Genomic DNA, 19,845 nt, shown 5'->3' with positions numbered 1-19,845 from the left:
TTGTTGTGAAAATCATTTCTGTACCAAACTAATTGCTTTGCAAATATAATAGTCTAAATTCTGCATTTTATTTGTAAAACCATTCTATTCTGATGGAGTCTGGTAGACTTCTTTTTCCAAAATGGTTAAATATGTGTTAACAAAAAAAGACGATATTGTTCTTGGTGATTTGATTTTTTCTTTAGCAACTAAAGTGCTATCTAGAGTATGGCATGTTATCAGTCTGACTTTAAAGTGTAACTTTCACTCCTAATCAATTAATTTAATTCTCAAATATGGATTCCGTTTCTTAATTTAAACATATTATTTATAGTATCACAGTTTTTGTAATAGTACAGAATATTAAATATAAGTTTTAACTTCCACAGTTAATTTTTGAAGAGCAAGAAAAGTTTAAAAAACCTGAATAACTGGAATTTGTGGGTATGTAATACATATTGACATTAAATGCACATAAAACAGCAACACTGGATTTTCTACTAGTGTTGACTTTTTCATACAAAGTTGTATTAGCAAAATTATTATTATTATTATTATTATTGTTATTATTATTATTATTGTTATTATTATTATTATTACTGGTGTCTTTCCAGCGAATATATGATATATACATTAATTTGTAGATATCTGTGAACACATGTGACCACTGGTTGCATCAATAAATCAAAGACAAATAGTTCTTGCTATAATAAATCATCTTTGAGTGAATATAGTAATAGAAGTTCTTTGATCATTTAAATAAACATTCTGATAACAAAATAGTAAATACAAGATGCTATTCAGTATGTCATTGTGTTAGAAATGTGTCAGTGTGACATTGTGCCTTATGGGGCTAAATGTGTGCATCACTGTGAGTGGTCTTTGTTTGTGTAGTGCATACTTAAGTGAAACAAAGTGATTAAAAATGAGTGACTTCAACTACTGATTTTTAAATTTTATTCCAGTAAGAAAAGTATCCTGCAAATAACGGTATTCATTACGTGTATACCCTTGCCGTCACTCGCTATCTCTGCTGATCTGCAGTACTTTTTGTTACATCCAAAAGGTAATTATATGTTGTTTTAATTAGAAATGAGTTAAGTGTGTTTTATATATCATACATGCAACACCTAACATTACAAAATACTTTATTTTTTAGTGTCAGCAACAGAACTAAATGGACCAACAAAAGGAAATAAGGTCTGTTTAACAGAAGAATGTAAACAAGCAGGTAAGTATTGCTGACACATATTGACCTCTCCAACATACACATAATTTATTTGAATTAGTGTTAACTATTTTGATGCAAAACAGCATTAAAATCTGCAATCACATATCTTTGTGCAGATAAAGGGAAATAGTGGAAAAGATATACAACTCTCCTTCTCTTTATGTTTTGTTTTAAACAGACAAAAATGTACAGGTTACAGCTGCACATGTTTTTATTTATTTATTTATCCATCTGTAGACAATCAGGATTGTATGGATGTTGTCAACATAAGTATATACAGTAGGTACATAAATTTATAATTATCACAATTGGAATTCATGAATATTGTAACATAAAGATACATTGTTAAAGCACTTAATAGCACAGTTGATAATTTTTACATATAACTATATATTTACATCATTCTAAGTAATCCTCGACAATATGAAAACACTTTTCCAAGAGATATTTTTTTAATGAATTCCTGAAGTTATCTATTTTGCTTATGTCTTTGATGCCTTGTGGAAGATTGTTGTACAATTTATTTCCATTATATAACATGCTATTTTGAGTTTTTAACTTGTTTTTCCTATAGGGGTGTAAGTGTTGTCTGTGTCTGGTTTCATGTGCATGTATGGAACTGTTTATCGGGAACTGGTCAATGTGTTTTTTATATATGTTACTGTCTGAAAAATATATTCACACAGAACTGTCAATATACCCAAAGATTTGAATAACTCCATGCAGTGGGATCTATTGCTACTTTTCTTTATGATTTGTGTGGTACTTTTTTGCAACTTAAATATTGTTTGTCTGTTCTGCTCTGTTGATCCCCAGAAGGATGTGCCATAACTGATTATAGAGTGGACATCCGTAAAATATGCAGTTCTAGCACACGAGCTACTACACACTGAATTTATTGTCCTAAGTGCATAGCATTCTGAAACTATTCGCTTTCCAAGTACTGCAGTGTGCTTGGTCCAATTTAGTTGAGAGTCGACATGCATGCCTAAAAATTTTGTTGATGGTTACATTCTATGTTCTCATCATTAACTTTTAGCTTGGTACTCTTTGGTTTTCTGTTTAAGTAGAAATTAATACTGTTGGTTCTTTTTTTTCCCATTGAGGTTTGACTCTTTATGGAAAATTGTTGATGTATATTAAAAAGATGACTTGGCCCAGCACACTTCCTTGGGGGACTCCTATATTGATGTATTCTGGGTTTGAAAGATATGAAAAGGTATGACTGGAGTTAGTTTGAGTGATCTCCACCTGTTGGACCCTGTTTTGCAGGTATGAATGAAACCCCATGTTAGTGCATTTAGTTTGTTTAACAAAATTGTGTGGTCTACTGTGTGAAATGCTTTGGTCAAATCAAGGAAGATCACTGTTATGTGGTATCCTTTGTCTAGTGCTTTGAGGATAACATTTGAGAAATGAGCTTCAGATGAATTTATGCTTTTGCCAGCCCGGAAACCAAATTGCTCTTTACTCAGAAGATTGAACTTCGTTAAGTACCCCATGAGCCTGTTTTTTATTCTGGTCTCTATGACTTCTGAAAAGGATGACAGTAATGAGATTCATCTGTAATTTTCTATGATTTCTGGGTCACCTTTCTTACAGATAGGTAGGATTTTTGCATGCTTTAGTATGTCTGGGAAGCAGCCTGTGGAGAAGGATTCATTGATTATGTGCACTAAAGGGTCTTTGATGTCGTCTATGCAGTCCTTCAGTAAGCACACAGGTACTTCTACTACGCGTGCTTAATTTTTACATTTTAGGTTACTCACAACATTGTGTACTACTTCTGCTGTGGTTGATCATAGCATCATTGTGTGTGACATTTTGTTCAACATTTGTAAATGCATTGTTTTGCTGAACTTCTGTTGTAGTTTGGTTGCTATGTTGCTGAAATACTGATTGGCAAAGTTTGCTAATTTTTTGGGGTCATTTATTTTGGTATCATTGTGTTGAAACTGCATGTTTATTGGCTTAATTTTTTCCTATTAGTTTCTTGTTTGGTGATTTTCCATGCTGCTTTGATGTTAGTATTAGCTTTTTAATAATAATTATGAAATACTGAATCATTACGGTATTTTTTTATTGAGCTAAGGTGCTTGAGGGTTTCAGAGGATTTCCTTATCCCATTTGTTGCCCAGCTGTTATTGTTGCATGATTTAGTGATTCTTAACACACACTTCTTCGAATCTGAATTTAAATATTGACATAAACTTTGAAAACTTCCCATTTATAGAAGTTTCTCTGTACACTTCCTCCCATGTTTCACTGTTAATTATTGAGGCAAATAGAGCTCTTTTTGACTTAGAGAAAACCCTACTGTAGTTGTGTATTTTAGTGTTATTATCTAATTCAGGGCTTCCCAACCTTTTCAGTTCGCAGACCCCTTCTTCAGTTGAAAATCCATGGCGGACCCCAAGTCAGTCAAGAGCACAGTAACTTTAAATTTCAGAGTGAAATCCATGGGAACTGAAAGCTTCTTAATGCAAGTGCCATGTTCCCAATGCCCCCCCCCCTCCCCCCCCCCCCCCCCCGAAGCATCAATAGTCTGTGGTTTAGAGATGAATGAAAACAACTTGAAATTAATGATCCAATAGTGGGTTTACTCCCTTTGTTCAACACACTATAGCCTGATTAAAATTATTTGGTAATTGACATTTCACATGTTGGAGCTGCCTTCCTCCAAGAGCAATCAACGTCACATCCAAACTGTTCACTGTTGACAAGCTGCTGCTTGTGGTCCGTTCACTTCCACTGTTTGTCTACTGTTGTGTAAGTAGCATGCATAGTTCGTAACAGTCGTGTGGTGTGTGTGTGTGTGTGTGTGTGTGTGTGTGTGTGTGTGTGTGTGTGTGGTTTTTCGTGAAATCCGAAGAAAAATGTTCAAATGTATGTAAAGTCTATCGGACTTAGCTGCTGAGGTCATCAGTCCCTAGTCTTACAAACTATTAATATAAGTTTAAGTTCCGCTAAGGACAACACACACACACACACACACACACACACACACACACACACACACACTCACGAGGGAGGACTCGAACCTCCGGCGGGAGTGGCCGTGCAATCCACGACAACATGGCGCCTTAGACTGCGTGACCATTCTGCGCGGCTGTGAAGAAACGAGGCAGACCTATGATTCGGGATACAAACACATCACTAAAGAAAAGAGGCCAAGGAATTGCCTTTGAAGGACTATTGTGACATCTGTTGTGCAATGTGTGAGAATACGTTCACCTAGTTTACATGCGTTTCCAAAACCGGATTTTGTAAGCCGCTGTCCCAGTTCCGCTTTTTGGTTGGTCAGGTAAACACTTCAAAATTGATTCTGGAAATCTGCTTTTATAAAGCCATTTTCCAGTTCCACAATCGATTTTCATGCCCATGTAAACAGCTCAGAAAGTCTAGTTATTTTTAAGTCCTTGCATATCTACTGAACAGCAGCTGTCAGTCAATAGCCAGCACCTAGCAGGCGGCGTTGCAACAGTGTACTGTCAGGTGGTAGCTGGTAACTAGCAGGTGGCGTGGCAACAGTTTAGCCACAGCTGACAACTTCAACTACTACTTGGACACTATATAGTGGCAGTCAGCCTAGACTGTAAACAAATTAGGAAAACAAACAGACAGACTCTCTTATTTCTATATAAGAAGACAAAGCATTTCACAGAACATAAGACTTTTTTTCTCAAAGGAAACAATTCTGGCAGAGGAGGTTTACCTTTTACAAGGTAGCACATGAAAAGTCCTCATTTATTTACACTCGCAGCCAGCTGCCACAATATAATGTGAGAGTAATAGCAAGTAATTGTAATTGAAGTATAGGCAGGCCATATTTTTAACTGAGAGGACGGAATATATTATAAAGAAAAGAAATTAGCTTTAGAGATCATTTTAATTTTTGTAACAAAAATATCAATGTCAATAGAATTGAATATAATAATTTTGTAAAAAGACAAAAACAAAATTCCTACAGAGTTATAGTTCAGGTACGTTCACTGAGCATCTACGAAGAAAAATGCTTTCTTCTTTACTATAGATGAGTCTGTAAGAATAATAATTGAATCCTAATGTGATGGTTGAGTGTGCTTCTGCTGACACAATTTTGAAAAGTTGGGTTCAAACCTTGACAACTGGAGACGGATGTCTGGTTGTGCATCTAGACAGCTTCGGTATTTAGTTTTGTGGGCAGCATAGATCGAGAATCCAGATTCACACATGTGTGTTGTGGCAAACGGAAGAAGTACACGTTTTGCCTTTTCAACAAGGGGGTAGTATTTCTAGTTATCCAAATGGATCCAAAAGTGTGAGTAACCATCAATGTCAAAACTTGATTTCAAGGTAGGGTCTGTGGCAATTTCTATCAATAACTCATATTCATTTGATGATAGAATGTTCGGCTTTCTGCATACAGTGAATGGGTTGACCACCCATTCGTATTTCTGCAGCTTCTCATCTTCAGCTGTTGGGAAATAATGCTCCAAAAATGACATCAAGCTTTGGAGATGTTCCAGGATTTGATGAAACAAATTCTTCCCAAGTGCCAATGTTTTGTTTTTCAAAAACTCCTTGAGAAGAGGAAAACACTTGACCTCCCCCTCCTTGACACTCTCTGCCCAAAAATTGATTTCCTTCTTGAATGCTCGAACTTTGTCAATAGCAGCGACCTTTCTTTCACTTTGCCCTTGGAGTGAAATATTCATTTCGTTCATTTTGGAGAAAATATCTGACAAATAGGCAAGTATACACTGCCAATTTTCGTCATTAATAAGGTCTTCTAATTTGGTGTTATGCTCCAAAAGCAAAGTTAAGGCTTCCAATCTTAATCCGTACAACCGAGAGAGTGCATTCCCACGTGAGAGCCACCTCACTTCTGTGTGGAGAAGCAGGGAACGATGAAGGCTTCTCATATCTTCACGCAGTATTGTGAAAAGTCTTGACTTCAACGGCCTTGATTTTATGTAGCTAATGATTTGAATGGATTCGTCTAAAACTTTCTTGAACGAAACAGGCATTTGTTTTGTAGCTAAAGCGTATCTGTGGAGAGTACTGCTGCAATTCTTGGCATTTTCTTTTATTTTCGTTATTGCTCCGACTGTAGGACCCGTCATAGCTTGTGCACCATCTGTGCACACATCTATGCAATTAGACCAGAAACTTCGTTAGTCCTTTAAAAAGTCATCCATTAGACGGAATATTTCAGCACCTGTTGTGTTGGCAGGTAGTGGTCTGCATAATAAGAGGTCCTCCTCAAAACATCCAGAATATTCATAACAGACAAAAGCCAATAAAATCGCTAATCCTGCAACATCAGTGGATTCATCTATCTGCAGAGAAAATGAAATGTGTTGGATGTGAGAAACAAGAGTGTCTTTCACATCATTTGACATGTCAACAATGCATCTCTTGACAGTATTGTTTGATAATGGCACCGTAGATACAAGTTTTACTGCCTTGCGCCAGCCGGTGTGGCCGTGCGGTTCTAGGCGCTCCAGTCTGGAACCGCATGACTGCTATGGTCGCAGGTTTGAATCCTGCCTCAGGCATGGATGTGTGTGATGTCCTTAGGTTAGTTAGGTTTAATTAGTTCTAGGCGAGTGATGACCGCAGAAGTTAAGTCGCATAGTGCTCAGAGCCATTTGAGCCATTTACTGCCTTTTCGTCTAGCATGCAAGAAACAATATCATTAACGCAGGGCTTTATGAGATTTTCTACAATGGTATGAGCTTTGCCTGTTTTTGCCACTCGATAACTAACCACGAATGAAGCTTTTAATGAACTTTAATTAATTGTTTTTGCATGCATTTTCACGCAATGCTGAGAAGCAGCTAGTTCAGCACTCTTCCTTTTGAAAAAATCGATGTCTTTAGCCTGGAAATCCGGGTGAGTACCTTCAAAATGATGGTGCAATTTAACTGGAACCATTGCACTGTTTGGAAGGACTCGTGCACAAATTACACTCTGAGCTTTGCCCTCCTTTGTCTCCATAAAGCTCATTTCTAAATAGCTTTCGTTGTACTTACGCTTCTTGGTTATTTCACTTCCACAGGATATTGCAACCAATGGAGTACCTGCAGTGTTCTCACATAATAAATCTGGCTGTGGAGCTTCTTGCAATTGTTCTTCCTTTGGTCATCCTCCCTCCTCATTCATTTCAACTGGAAACTTCCCTTGTTGTGAAGGCGATGGAGAAACTGCACCCTTCTTCAATGATCATGACTTCAGTCACCAATCCATGTTAGAAGTAATAAACTGGTCAAAAATCGACTTATGAAATAGGTAGTGCACTGACAAAGCAAGTTTAACATTTATTGATGCCTGGGGCCGCATATGTGCCAGCGAGTGCTGTGATTGGTCGACAAAGCTCACTCCGCGCATACGTAAAAGGTTTCAGCGCATCTAGCACCGTGAGCTGGCACACAAATGACCCCCGTATTGTTGCGTAACAGTCGATCAGAGAAGCCGCATTCTCCGGCACTAAACTGTGTATGCGTTCTCACTCAGGAACCGCAATGGCTGCTTGGGAATACGACCTGAAGTAAAAGTACACATGTTTTTCACACGAAAAAAAAAAAAAAAAAAGGTGATGAATTTGATTTTCACATTTTTATTTAATAATTTTACTCATTATTTTACACGATTTGGTAAAAGGTGGCCGCGGACCCCCTAGAAAGAGCCGGAGGACCCCTAAGAGATCCGTGGACCACACTTTGGGAATCCCTGATCTAATTCTATGCCTAATTTTAATAACTGACTGGAATGGTCTGAGATGCCAAGGTCATCTATGACAATGCCACACCCATCTTTCTCTATGACAATGTCACACCTATCTTTCTCTATGTCCGTTAGCATATGGTCAATGCTTGATGCTGAATGTCTGGTTATCCTAGTGGCAGTGTTAATTAATGGTGATATGCCATAGGTGTACATAATGTTCAGAAAACTGTTGCACAACATATCTGGGTTCATCATGTTAATGTTCAGATCTCCACAAATGATGATTTTGCCTTTGGAGACCATATCTAATGCTTTGTAGTGACTGTGTCCATGTCACCACTGGGAGCACGATAAATACATAGTACAGTTAGTCTTTGGATTACATCTAGGTTTTTTTTATCTCTATTTCTATGTGTTTACCTCACTTAATGCCGTAACGTCATTTCTAATTGTATACATAATTCCCTCCTTCACGTATATGCATGATCCACCACATTGACCTCTATATCATATTGGCATAGCGTTTAGTTAAAATTACTATGTTTTACTTACAGCATCTGTGTTATTGGATACAATTGATATTAATGTCAACCCTTGTGAAGATTTCTACGAATTTGCTTGTGGTGGCTGGGTCAAAAAGCATCCTGTACCTCCAACTGAGTCCCACATGAATCAGTTTGATGTAGTGACAGAGAAGTTGGATCTACAACTCAAAGGTATGGTAAAAAACTCATTTGATATGAAAAAAAAAGAAAAAGCAAAAAAACAAACAACTTGAATATGTTTAATGATCTGATTCATATTTTTGTGTCCTGTTTCTGATAATTATGTTAATCAGTGTACTATCTTCCTACCTTTTTTTTTTTTTAATAGGAATTTTAGAATCTCCTGAGAACCAAAATGATCCACCTCCAGTGAATTCTGCCAAGACGTTTTATAAATCTTGCATGGATTTGGGTAATATTCTTATGTTTAATACATAGAGTACCTCTATGTAATTTCTATGATGAGTATATAGAAATACTTGAAGTTAACTGTAGAAATACAAGGCAACAGAATGGCTGTCTAATACATGTATTAAGGAAGTGGTCTTCCAATTGCATTATCCCCACTCCCCAAGGTCTTTACGCATACAACTGTTCTCATCATAAAACCTACCCCATACAGCACTTATTACCATTTAGGCATACTCTAGCACCACCACTGGTAGATCCTAAAAACAGAGTAAGACATTTTGTTTACCATATAACCTGTTCATTATGTGGAATTTTATACAGGAATGAGCACCACTAAAGTGGCTGAGTGCATAAATGGACACAGAAGAACTCTCTCTCTCTCTCTCTCTCTCTCTCTCTCTCTCACACACACACACACACACACACACACACACACACACACACTTTCTAACTATTTCTTTATTATTGTACTCAATTATTCCTCTATTACTTGTTACCTCTCTCTTTCTCCTGGTTCTTGAGTGTACTAATCATCCAACTTCTCATTAATTCACTTTACTTTGCTCTCTGTGTTTCTAACATCTCTTGACTGGGACAAGCACAATGTCTCTCCTCATCTTCACATCAGATGAGTCTCCTCAACCTGGAATCTGAGTGACCTGCCCCTCTGTTCTGACACATCGTTCATTCGCATCTGAAGAAAAGAATGTATGACTTAGGTAGTTTTTTAAGCAGTTCTGTGGGCAAGTACTTGAAATTTTTCCTCCTGAAGGTAAGTATTCACCAGCCATTCTATCTTCTTATAATTTTACATTTTGAATTTTTTTTTTTTTTTTTTTTTTGATACAAAATGTGAAGTTATAAATATGATGAAAGTCCTAGTGAAATATAAAAAAATTAAGGAGTTAAGATAACAACTCACCAAATAGTAGAGGTTTGCTCTAGAGCAATGTAAGTTAATGCAGATAACTGGCAACTACAATCCTGTGGTGTACAAATATAGTAGTGGTGTGCTGCTTGTCGTCACAGTCACATCATGTAAGGACAGCAGTAGGGAAGGTGGATCATTGACTTCAGTTTACTGGGAGAACTTTCGGGAATTATGGCTCACTTATAAAGGAGACTGCATACTGCATATAGGACACTAATGTGACACATTCTTCAGTACTGCTCAGGTGTTTGGGATCTTGACCAGGTTGGGGGGGGGGGGGGGGGGACATCAAAGCAATTGAGAGGCATGCTGCTATTTTTCTTGTATGTTCCATCAATACATGATGCTACCAATGTACATTTTGTGCATAGATCATGATGACAAGCTAAGCAAAATTAGGGCACATGCAGAGACACATAGACAGTCATTTTTCCCTTGCTCTATTTGCGAATGAGTCACAAAAGGAAGTGACTAGTAGTGGTACAAGACATCCTTCGCCATGCATCATACAGTGGCTTGCGGAGTATGTATGTAGAGGTATATGTGTTGAGTTGTCAAAAGCATGACTGAAAACTATAATGGAAATTCATGGATGGAAAAATACATAAAATAAGAGAAAGGCAACCAGTTACCTATGGATGATTTGTGCATGGCACACACAAACATGTAATAGAAAACAGTTAACACTAGCTTTTGAGCTCTTGTTCTTTTTCTAGTAAGAGTACACACATACAAACATATATGCCTGCTGCTACACGAGCGCATGTGTTTGGGTGTCTCTGTGGTCATCTGTGTGATTGTGTGTACTCTTATCTGAAAAAGAGCACAAGCTAGAAAGCTAGTGTCAACTGTTTTCTATTATGAATTTCTGCGCACCCCACATTGATCCTATCTAGATGAGTGGTCGCCTTTCCCTTATTTCATATCACTGAAATCTTTGCCACCTTTTGGATGAATCCTGGTTCCTGGTTTGAGCTGTAGAGTATACGTAGACACACATACATACCTTAGCTCATGCAGCCCCCTGCTCAATGCGCCCCCCCCCCCTTCCCCACACACCCTGAATTTGTCTGTCCTTCCTTTCTCTACTATTTGGTGTGTTTTTAGCTTTATATGTTAAAAAGTGCTTTAAAAGTGGGAGATAATGAGTCAAGAATTAATATTACTGTTAACTGATTTTTTTAAATTATGAACTGAAGATATTTCACAGACACTGTGGAAGCCGATGGCCTCGAACTGCTAAGCAAGATGTTAGAGGAACTAGGAGGGTGGCCCATGGCACATGATGACTGGGATGAACTCACATTTGACTGGCAGAAAGCGGTGGCATTTTTGACAAAGAAGCTTGCTGTTTCCCCTCTCATCCTGGTCTATGTTTACTTGGATCGTAAAAATTCTAGCCGGAGTGTCATAACTGTAAGTCTTAAACTTTCGTGAGGTGACTGTTTCTTTAGAAGTTAGTAATTACATCAAATTATTTCAGCATTTGTTTCAGTGAAGTATTATACAGACATAAAATCTTTCAGCTTCATATTTTCTTTAATACAACGAAAGTGATGTGATGCGTATATATCATGAAGTTTTCACAGTATTTAAAAAATACAAAAAAATGACTCAACAAGTGCTTGAAAGTTTGCTACACAATACTGACATAAGTCACATCAATAACTATGTGTGATGCATTTAGCTGAGAATTCTGAATGTGCAAAAATTCCAGAACAGGGTTATCTTTCTTGCAAAGTAACCTGTTCATATGCCACAAACTCTCATTTTAAGATCATAACAGCAGACTGTTTCTGGACATAAAACAAGTTGTATCACAAAAGCCTTAGAGTTGATCTCAGAAATGTTCAATGTTTGTTTACTCAGTTCTTTAGTCACATTCTCATGTCCTTGTATTTATTGTAAAACATTACAAATAAACCAATGGTCACTGTATAGTCTGGTATCAACTGTCATGGCAAGCCTATATATAGAAAAATTTGAAGTGAAAGCACTATAATTTGCCACTTCAAATAATGTTTTTCTGTTGATATGTGTAGAACACACCTGTGGTGTGGCCACATGGAACATAAAAATTTGAATAAATGCCAGAACATTTAAACTCTATCCATCATAGTATAAAATTCCTGATGGAAACTGAAAAAGAAGGCCAGTTATCTTTCCTGGACATGTTAGTTAAAAGAAGACCAAAGGGACCTGTTGGGCAAGGGTACATAGAAAACCCTTGCACACTGACCTTTACCTCCATGCCTGAAGTCATCAAAATCCATCAAAAAGTAAATCCAGATTAAACATTGTGGTCTGTAGAGCTTGAATGTTGCCAGGCAATATGAGCCTTGTTGAAGAGTTACAACAGCTATGAACAGTGTTCCGAAGGAATGGGTACTCAGGTCACCAAACTGTGATGGTGTTGCACTCAAAATCAACAATGCTTGAGAAAGAGTTTGAGCCTGAGACAGGGAAAGAGATGCCAAGAATTGTTTATCTTCCTTATTCTGGCCAAATCTCTGGGAAGTTTAATAGACTACTAAGGAAATATGACATCCATTGTATTTTGCTGCTGTCAGCAAAGATAAATAGCCTTCTTTGTTATGTTAAAGACAATCTTCATCACTGAAAGGGGTGCTTGTAGTGCATGCCAAGCAAATGCAGCATGTCTTATGTGGGAGAGACTATTCAGACAGTCAAGGAGAACTCCAAGAAATATCAGTAGCATGATGATTAAGACAACCAGACAAATCAGCTGTCATCCAGCACTACCTTAAGATAATTATGAAACTGAATCCAGTGAGACCGTTATTTTAGAGCAAATGACAAGTTATTTGAGCTGTATAGTTATGGAGTCTATAGAAATAAAAATGTCAGAAAACCTAAGAAACCAGGATGGAACTTTCAACTTCAATGAGGGTTTGTGTCCAGAATTCAGTTCATGAAACCTTGCAAGCCATATCATCCACTAGAACTAGAAAACACAGAGAGAGTGCATTTTGATGCATGTCCTTGAAAGTATGGGAAAACAAATGAGCATCAAGTGGTAGAGGGGGCACCAGGAGTTGATCAAGGCTACAAACAGTTAATACTATGGTTGGAATCCAGGCCATGAATATGCAATACAACAAAAATCACATCACATGAAGGAGAGGACTTGGTCAGTTGTCAACATATTGTGCATTAAATGGAAGCAACAACTTGGTTTCAACATCTGAAAGCACACTAATAAGAGAAACACATTATATTAATTGACTGTTCCTTTGGTTCTTGGTAGAATATTTTATACATTACGAATGATAAACACACAACACTGCTGTAATATTCTACCAAATTTATTATTTTACGAACTAGGTCTTGGATATTACGCCATCATCAGATACAAAGTGTACGCCCAGTTGTGGGTGTAGTCAGGACTGGAAAGTGGTCTGAGCTTGTAATTAATATATGATATTCATGTTCAAAAAAGAAACCCTATCAGTTTAATTGCACATAGGGATTACATAATGAGAATTGCCAGGGGAATGAAAGAAGATAGGTCCAGTAGCACCAGACCCATTGGAAAATTCAAATAATAAAAATTTCTCACACTTGTGGCCTGGGGGCATCTCGTACATGACCTGTCCTTACCCTGAAAGAATTCATTCACCGGTGATTTTGGCAACCTTTATAGGGCTAGCAATGGGTAGCTCCTGAATTAGTCGTTCAAAATTAATGTTTCACTCCCATGGAATGTGAACTTACCACTCAATTTCAATGAACTGGTATTTCAAACATTTCACAGCTTTGACACTTCATGACATCCACAACTACTCGTCTTGGCTTTGATTCACTCACTTGCGCTCTTTCCCTCTCCCTCTATATCAGCATTGCATCACTCATTCCCCCCTTCACTTCACAATCAGCATCCTTTCTATCAGCTGTGGTCTTATACCATTAAAGATATAAACAAACACTCCGAGAATCAGATACTTACATGAATAAAAATAAATGGACTTGGTATCATTTCTGAAGTGAATGTTTAGACACTTCAACTTAAAAATATCATTTGTTCTTCTCTTTTCTGTCAGACAATTTCTTCTGTGTGTTGTAAGGTGTCTTGCTTTTGAGAATACTCTTTCACATGATGTGGAGGTCGCAACAATATACATCACATTTTTGCAAGTTCAGACAGTGAGTGGTATACTGACAGCCATTCAGACCACCATGAATGTGGGTTGCCTTGCCTCTGTAGCAGGGATTCTCACAAATATTTATCCACTGCCACTACTGCAGCTGCTCTTGGGTGTGGATTACTCTGCAGCCTGGGAAACATCTTATTAAATTCAACCCAGAGACCAGAAGTAGCTTCAGTGACTGGAACTGGTATTTTTGAAGTAGCAGTGGATGCATTCATCTCATATTTTTCACAATGCCTGACCAGGTTTAATTCTACTTTCTCACTAGATTTTTTTATCAGAAATAATTTGATACAGGGAGACAATAATGTCACTTCTGCGAAAATTGAATCTTCCTCTAGACTGTTCTTAGTTCTTCAGTTAATTTCTCATCCATCTTCTGCACATCACCATAAATTTAGTGATATTGACAAATCTGTAATACCACATTTTCAATGACCAACTGAGAAGTATAACTTTTGATGCAGTGACCACCCTTTCACTCTCACTTCCTCAGTATAGTCTTTGAAAACTTTCAACTCTTCACAGGCTTATGTTATACTTACAGAGTCATCTGCAATAAAATTTGGAATATCTGGATAACTGAAAATTATAAGTGACATCATGGAATTCTTGACATCAGGTATTCTTTGCAGCATATAAAAAGTTGAATTCCACAACTGACAGTTCCCAAATTTCATTATATTCTTGTCTGAAAAAGGTATATTTTGAGAAAATTTGGACAGTTGCAAAGATTTTTGCAAATTATGAGTGTTTTGTATAACCTATTTCATAATAAATCGGTATTTGTGATATATAGTTATTGTGAATAAGTAACGTGTTGTGTCACATTAGTTGTCTCTTTTAACAGGAGTGTATATTGCCCACAATTGTCATAGGATAATGCTACTGTCAATGTGAAAAACACTTCAGAGAAGTAGTAAAACTTGTAGATAGTTTTTTGTTGCTGCAACAGATACCTTGTTTTTTTGTTATAAATTACTTAAATTTCAAAAGACTACTTGTAATATTTGTAGCATATCAAACTCACAAATTAAAAGAGAATGAGCAAATTTAGCATAATGTGATTTATTTGGTATTCTGTAAAATACTGCACCAGGCGTAAGCTGTTTACAGTTCTGTTAAATATTGAACCAAGCATAATGCAGCCCCACTGTGTTTACTGCTCTTGGGGAGAGGATGAGTTGTTGTAATTAGAAGCACATGGAAATAACCACGACTAATGTCAAGAAATTGCAACCTGCTGTGAATGGGTGTTTTGGGAGGGCTGCCAAGAGTTGTGTACCAGAGGTACCACAGATACCTCAAGTACTATTGTTTCCTGTGGATACTGTCTCCCCTGTAAGAAATACAAGCCACATCATCACCCGTCCACTTGACTGTGACTGGTGTGGCAATGGTGCATCTAGGCATCCTGTACAAGGTAGACACAGACCACGGAGGACTCAGGATGTTGTACTGATCCCTCTAACAAACAAGTTCTTGGTGCTGCCTTTCACTGAAACTAAAATGAGACAATGGGACTCACTTCACCTGTTATAGGGAAATGTCCTTTTTCCCACATCAGGAGGAGGAAAACACAAAAGATTAGGGGTCTATTCATTATTGGCAGTTCAGACATATGGTGAATAATGGTACCCATTAGGGAAATGCCAATAAGGAATGGGAAGGAACACAAGATTCACTCTGGTACCAGGGGTCGTGAGTTCGATTCTCACAGGGGGCACCCCGTTGTCCAGTCGGCGAGCGGTCCTTCTAAGTTGTTATGCTAGCCATCTGTCTTCCATGCCTGCTAATCCAGCCCATGCCCTTTTTTTCGACGCCTCATTTGATGTAGGGTATGCTGGCCGCCCCTCCTCCCTACTACCCCCGGGAGTCCGCTTCCGTCAACTGCTCCATTCTCTTTCCTTCCGCTTTCCTAAAACCTTTTTGACAACTTCGGGTATGGCACCGCCTTGGCTCCATCCCCGGATCTGCCTGCTCCGTGACCTTTGTCGATTTCCCAAGGATGGTACCCCTACACTTGTTTATCGTCATGCATTTGCTGCTCTATGTGCACAAATGACGGACGCCACATTTATTTACACCGACGGCTCGAAAACATCGTTAGGTGTAGGGAGTGCCTATATTGTTGGCGACACCCCAAATCAATTTCGGCTTCCCGACCAGTGTTCGGTGTATACTGCGGAGCTTTACGCTGTTCTCCAGGCTGTCCACTACATCCGCCGCCATCGGCGGATACAGTACGTTATCTGCTCAGATTCTCTCAGCTCTCTCCTCAGTCTCCAAGCTCTTTACCCTGTGCACCCTCTGGTCCACCGGATTCAGGACTGTCTACGCTTGCTCCATCTGGGGGGCGTCTCGGTGGCGTTCCTCTGGCTCCCGGGACACGCTGGTATCTGTGGTAATGAGGCGGCCGATATAGCGGCCAAGGCTGCAGTCTCTCTTCCTCGGCCAGCTATTCAATCGCTTCCCTTCACCGATCTACGGAGCGGTTTATGTCGCAAAGTTGCTCATTTATGGCATGCGCATTGGTTAACACTTCCCAATAATAAATTGCGGGAAGTGAAAGCTCTTCCTTGCGCTTGGACTTCTTCCTCCCGAACGCGTCGTCGGGAGGAGGTAATTTTAACTAGACTCCGGATAGGGCACTGTCTTTTTAGCCATCGACATCTTTTAAGCGGCGATCCTCCCCCACTCTGTCCCCACTGCTCTCAGCTGTGGACGGTAAGACACCTTTTACTTGAATGCCCCTATTTTAATCCGTTACGCGCCTGTCTACAGCTATCGCCTGATCTATCGTCGATTTTAGCAGATGACACGCGCTCAGCCGACCGCGTTCTCCAGTTTATTAGTGCTAGTGAAATGACGTCAGTCATTTGAAGCTTTTTTTGGGGACAACCAACCCTTTTCTGTAGTGGATTTTTAAGCCTTCCTTCTGCTTTTAGTTTCTCCAATTTTATGACTTTGTTCCCATTGCTGCTGATTTTCAGTTTCGGTTTTTTTTTTTACTATTTCCTAAGTCACAGGCTGGGTGCTAATGACATTGAGGGAACAGGGTGCAATGAACTACAGATTGCAGTGCATATTGGAACAAATGATGCCTATGGTCTGGGCCCCAAGGTCATACTTGGATCATTCCAGTGATTGTCAGAGGGGGTTGAGAATTACAGCGTTGCTCACAGAGTTTCACTAACGTTCACAGTCTGCAGTATTGTCCTTACAACAGATCATGGCCCCCTTGTTCTGAGTTAAGTGGAAGGCTTGAACCAGAGACTCTGAGAATTCTGTAACAAGCTAGGCTATGACTTCCTATACTTGTTCCATTGGGTTGAGAGTTGTAGGGTCACCCTAAATAGGTCAGGTGTGCACTACACATCAGACACACCAACCCAAGTAGCTGACTGTGTGTGAAGTGTATACAAGAGTTGTTTTAGATTAGGTGACTCTCCATCCAATCCAGATAATGATAGCCATGAGAAACCCAGAAGCACCAGTGCAAGACCCAAAGAAATGTCTCCGGCAGATGAAAGTATCAAAATCCTAGTGGGAACAAAGTGCCAGTTTTTGAAGCACTCCTAAAAAGCACTGAAGCTCACATAACATTGGGTACAGAAAGCTGTTTAAAACCTGAAGTTGACAGTAGTGAGACCTTTGGAGAAAATTTAAATATATACCAAGAGGATAGGGAAATGAGAAAAGAAGGTGGTGTATTTCTCACAATAGACAAGAAACTAAAATCCACCAAGTTAGAAATTGAAGTTGCATGTGAAAATGTTTGGGCAAGACTCAGAATCAAGTGTGGGCAAAAAATTAGAATAGGCCCCTTCTGTCAACCACCAGGTTTTCCTCTCGATATAACTGAAAACTTTATAGAAAACCTCAGTTCACATGTATGTAAATTCCCTAAACACACTGTAATCATTGCAGGAGACTTTAATCAGCCAATAATAAACTGGGATAATTATAGTTTTATTTATGTTGGGCATGACAAGACATCCTGTGAAATGTTACTAAATGCATTCTCCAAAAACTACCTAGAATAGATAGTTCAGAACCCAATTCACGATGTAAATATATTAGATCTAAGGCAACAAAGAGACCTGACCTCTTTGAGGAAGTCCACATCGAAACTGATACCAGTGACCATCAGACACTTATAGCAACAATGAATAGCAAAACACAAGGAGAGAAATTTATATGTTTGACAAACTAGACAGAGAAACAGTAGTGTCATACCTGAATGAGAAACTTGAATATTTTTGCTCAGGACAGGAACATGTAGAGCAACTATGGCTCAAGTTTATACAAATACTTGACCATGCACTGGATAGATGTATACCCAGAGGACAGTTCATAATGAGAAAGATACTCCATGGTATTCTGTCACTGTAAAGAAACTTCTGATGGAACAGGGACTACTTTGTAGAGGTATAAAATAAAGTTTACAGCTATAGATAGAGAGATTTGGCAGCAAAGAGAACAATGCACGAAGCCTTCAATGACTACCGTCAATTATATTTCACAAAACCCAAAGAAATTCTTTTCATAGGTAAAGGCTGTTAGTGGTACCAAAATTAGTGTCCATCACTGATGGATGAGAGAGAAAATGAAATTGAGAGTAGCAAAGCAAAAGTAGAAATGCTTAACTCTGTTTTCAAATGTTCCTCTACAAAGGAAAACCCAGATAATGCCAAAAGTAATGAGCGCCAAAAACAAGTGACAGAGTTCCTTTTCTGTGGTGTTGTAGCACTGTTCAGTTTGATTCAGCTGATATGATAAGTAACCAATTTGTTTTTTCTTCACCATCTTGTATTTGTCTCAAAAAGTCAGCCTGTAGTGACATTGAGAGTGTCACACAACAAAATAAAAGAAACCACAAAATGTGGATAAACCAAAACAGTTGAGCTATTAAACAATTTCTCTCTGTTTTAACATGGGCCTCTTGAAGTCTGCTGTTCAGACAAAAGAGTTCACTTCTGCACTAATTTTGTGAGATGCTTTGTGGTGTCTAAAAAGTTTTTCACAAAACATCGATAGTAATTCATTAACCCAAGAAATGATCACAATTGTTTAATGCTCCTTAAAACAATACTAAACTCTACCTGAACAGGCTATGAAGGCCCAATGGTACTGACCGGCTGCCATGTCATCCTCAGCCAATAGGCATTAGTGGATGTAGATATGGAGGGGCATGTGGTCAGCACAGCACTGTCCCAGCCATATGCCAGTTTATAAGACTGAAGCCGCTACTTCTCAATCAATTAACTCCTCCGTTTGCCTCACAAGGGCTGAATGCACCCCATTTATCAGCAATGCTCAGTGGAAGGAGCAGTTTGAAGAACTTCTGAACAGAGATTCAGAGGTGCAAGAGGACTTTTTCAAAAATACCACAAAAACCCATTTGAGACCATACGAGTGATGCCCCTTCCCTTGAAGAGGTTGAAAAAGCTATCCACCAACTGAGGAATGACAAAGTCCCTGGACTGGATGTAATCCCAGCTGAACTATTTAAAAATGGCAGCACCAAATTAACCAAAAACTTTCACATCCTTATTACCAAGATATGGAGCACTGAGACAATACCTGCAGATCTACGTGGCATTGCTATTATTATTATATTCAGAAAAGATGATATGACCCATTGTGGAAACTACCAAGGAATATCACTACTCTCAGAAACTGGAAAGATCCTTGCTAGGATTCTCTCCAACTGACTACTTCCCTGGCTGAAGAAACCCTACCTGAAACTCAGTGTGGCTTTAGGCCTAATCGAGGCATGGTGAATATGATTTTCAGTGAAAAATCCAAAGAACAGAACCAACACCTATACAAGTTATTCATAGACCTTGTTAAAGCCTTTGACTC

The 19,845-nt window shown here is 38.6% G+C and overlaps 1 protein-coding gene across 1 annotated transcript in view; it reads left to right on the top strand.

The window, feature by feature from the left end:
• LOC126253386 (neprilysin-4-like) overlaps positions 1–19,845 on the top strand; it is a 163,266-nt gene that overhangs the window by 28,978 nt on the left and 114,443 nt on the right. Inside the window, exons 2-6 of the mRNA XM_049954680.1 lie at positions 945–1,045; positions 1,139–1,210; positions 8,476–8,637; positions 8,795–8,878; positions 11,019–11,224. Coding sequence (XP_049810637.1) covers positions 945–1,045; positions 1,139–1,210; positions 8,476–8,637; positions 8,795–8,878; positions 11,019–11,224 — 625 coding nt within the window. The remainder of the gene's footprint in view (positions 1–944; positions 1,046–1,138; positions 1,211–8,475; positions 8,638–8,794; positions 8,879–11,018; positions 11,225–19,845) is intronic.

This window comes from Schistocerca nitens, chromosome 4 (assembly GCF_023898315.1).
Source record: "Schistocerca nitens isolate TAMUIC-IGC-003100 chromosome 4, iqSchNite1.1, whole genome shotgun sequence".
NCBI classification, from domain to species: domain Eukaryota; kingdom Metazoa; phylum Arthropoda; class Insecta; order Orthoptera; family Acrididae; genus Schistocerca; species Schistocerca nitens.
The sequence above is the reverse complement of the archived record's forward strand: the minus strand, read 5'-3'. Positions and strand labels throughout refer to the sequence as shown.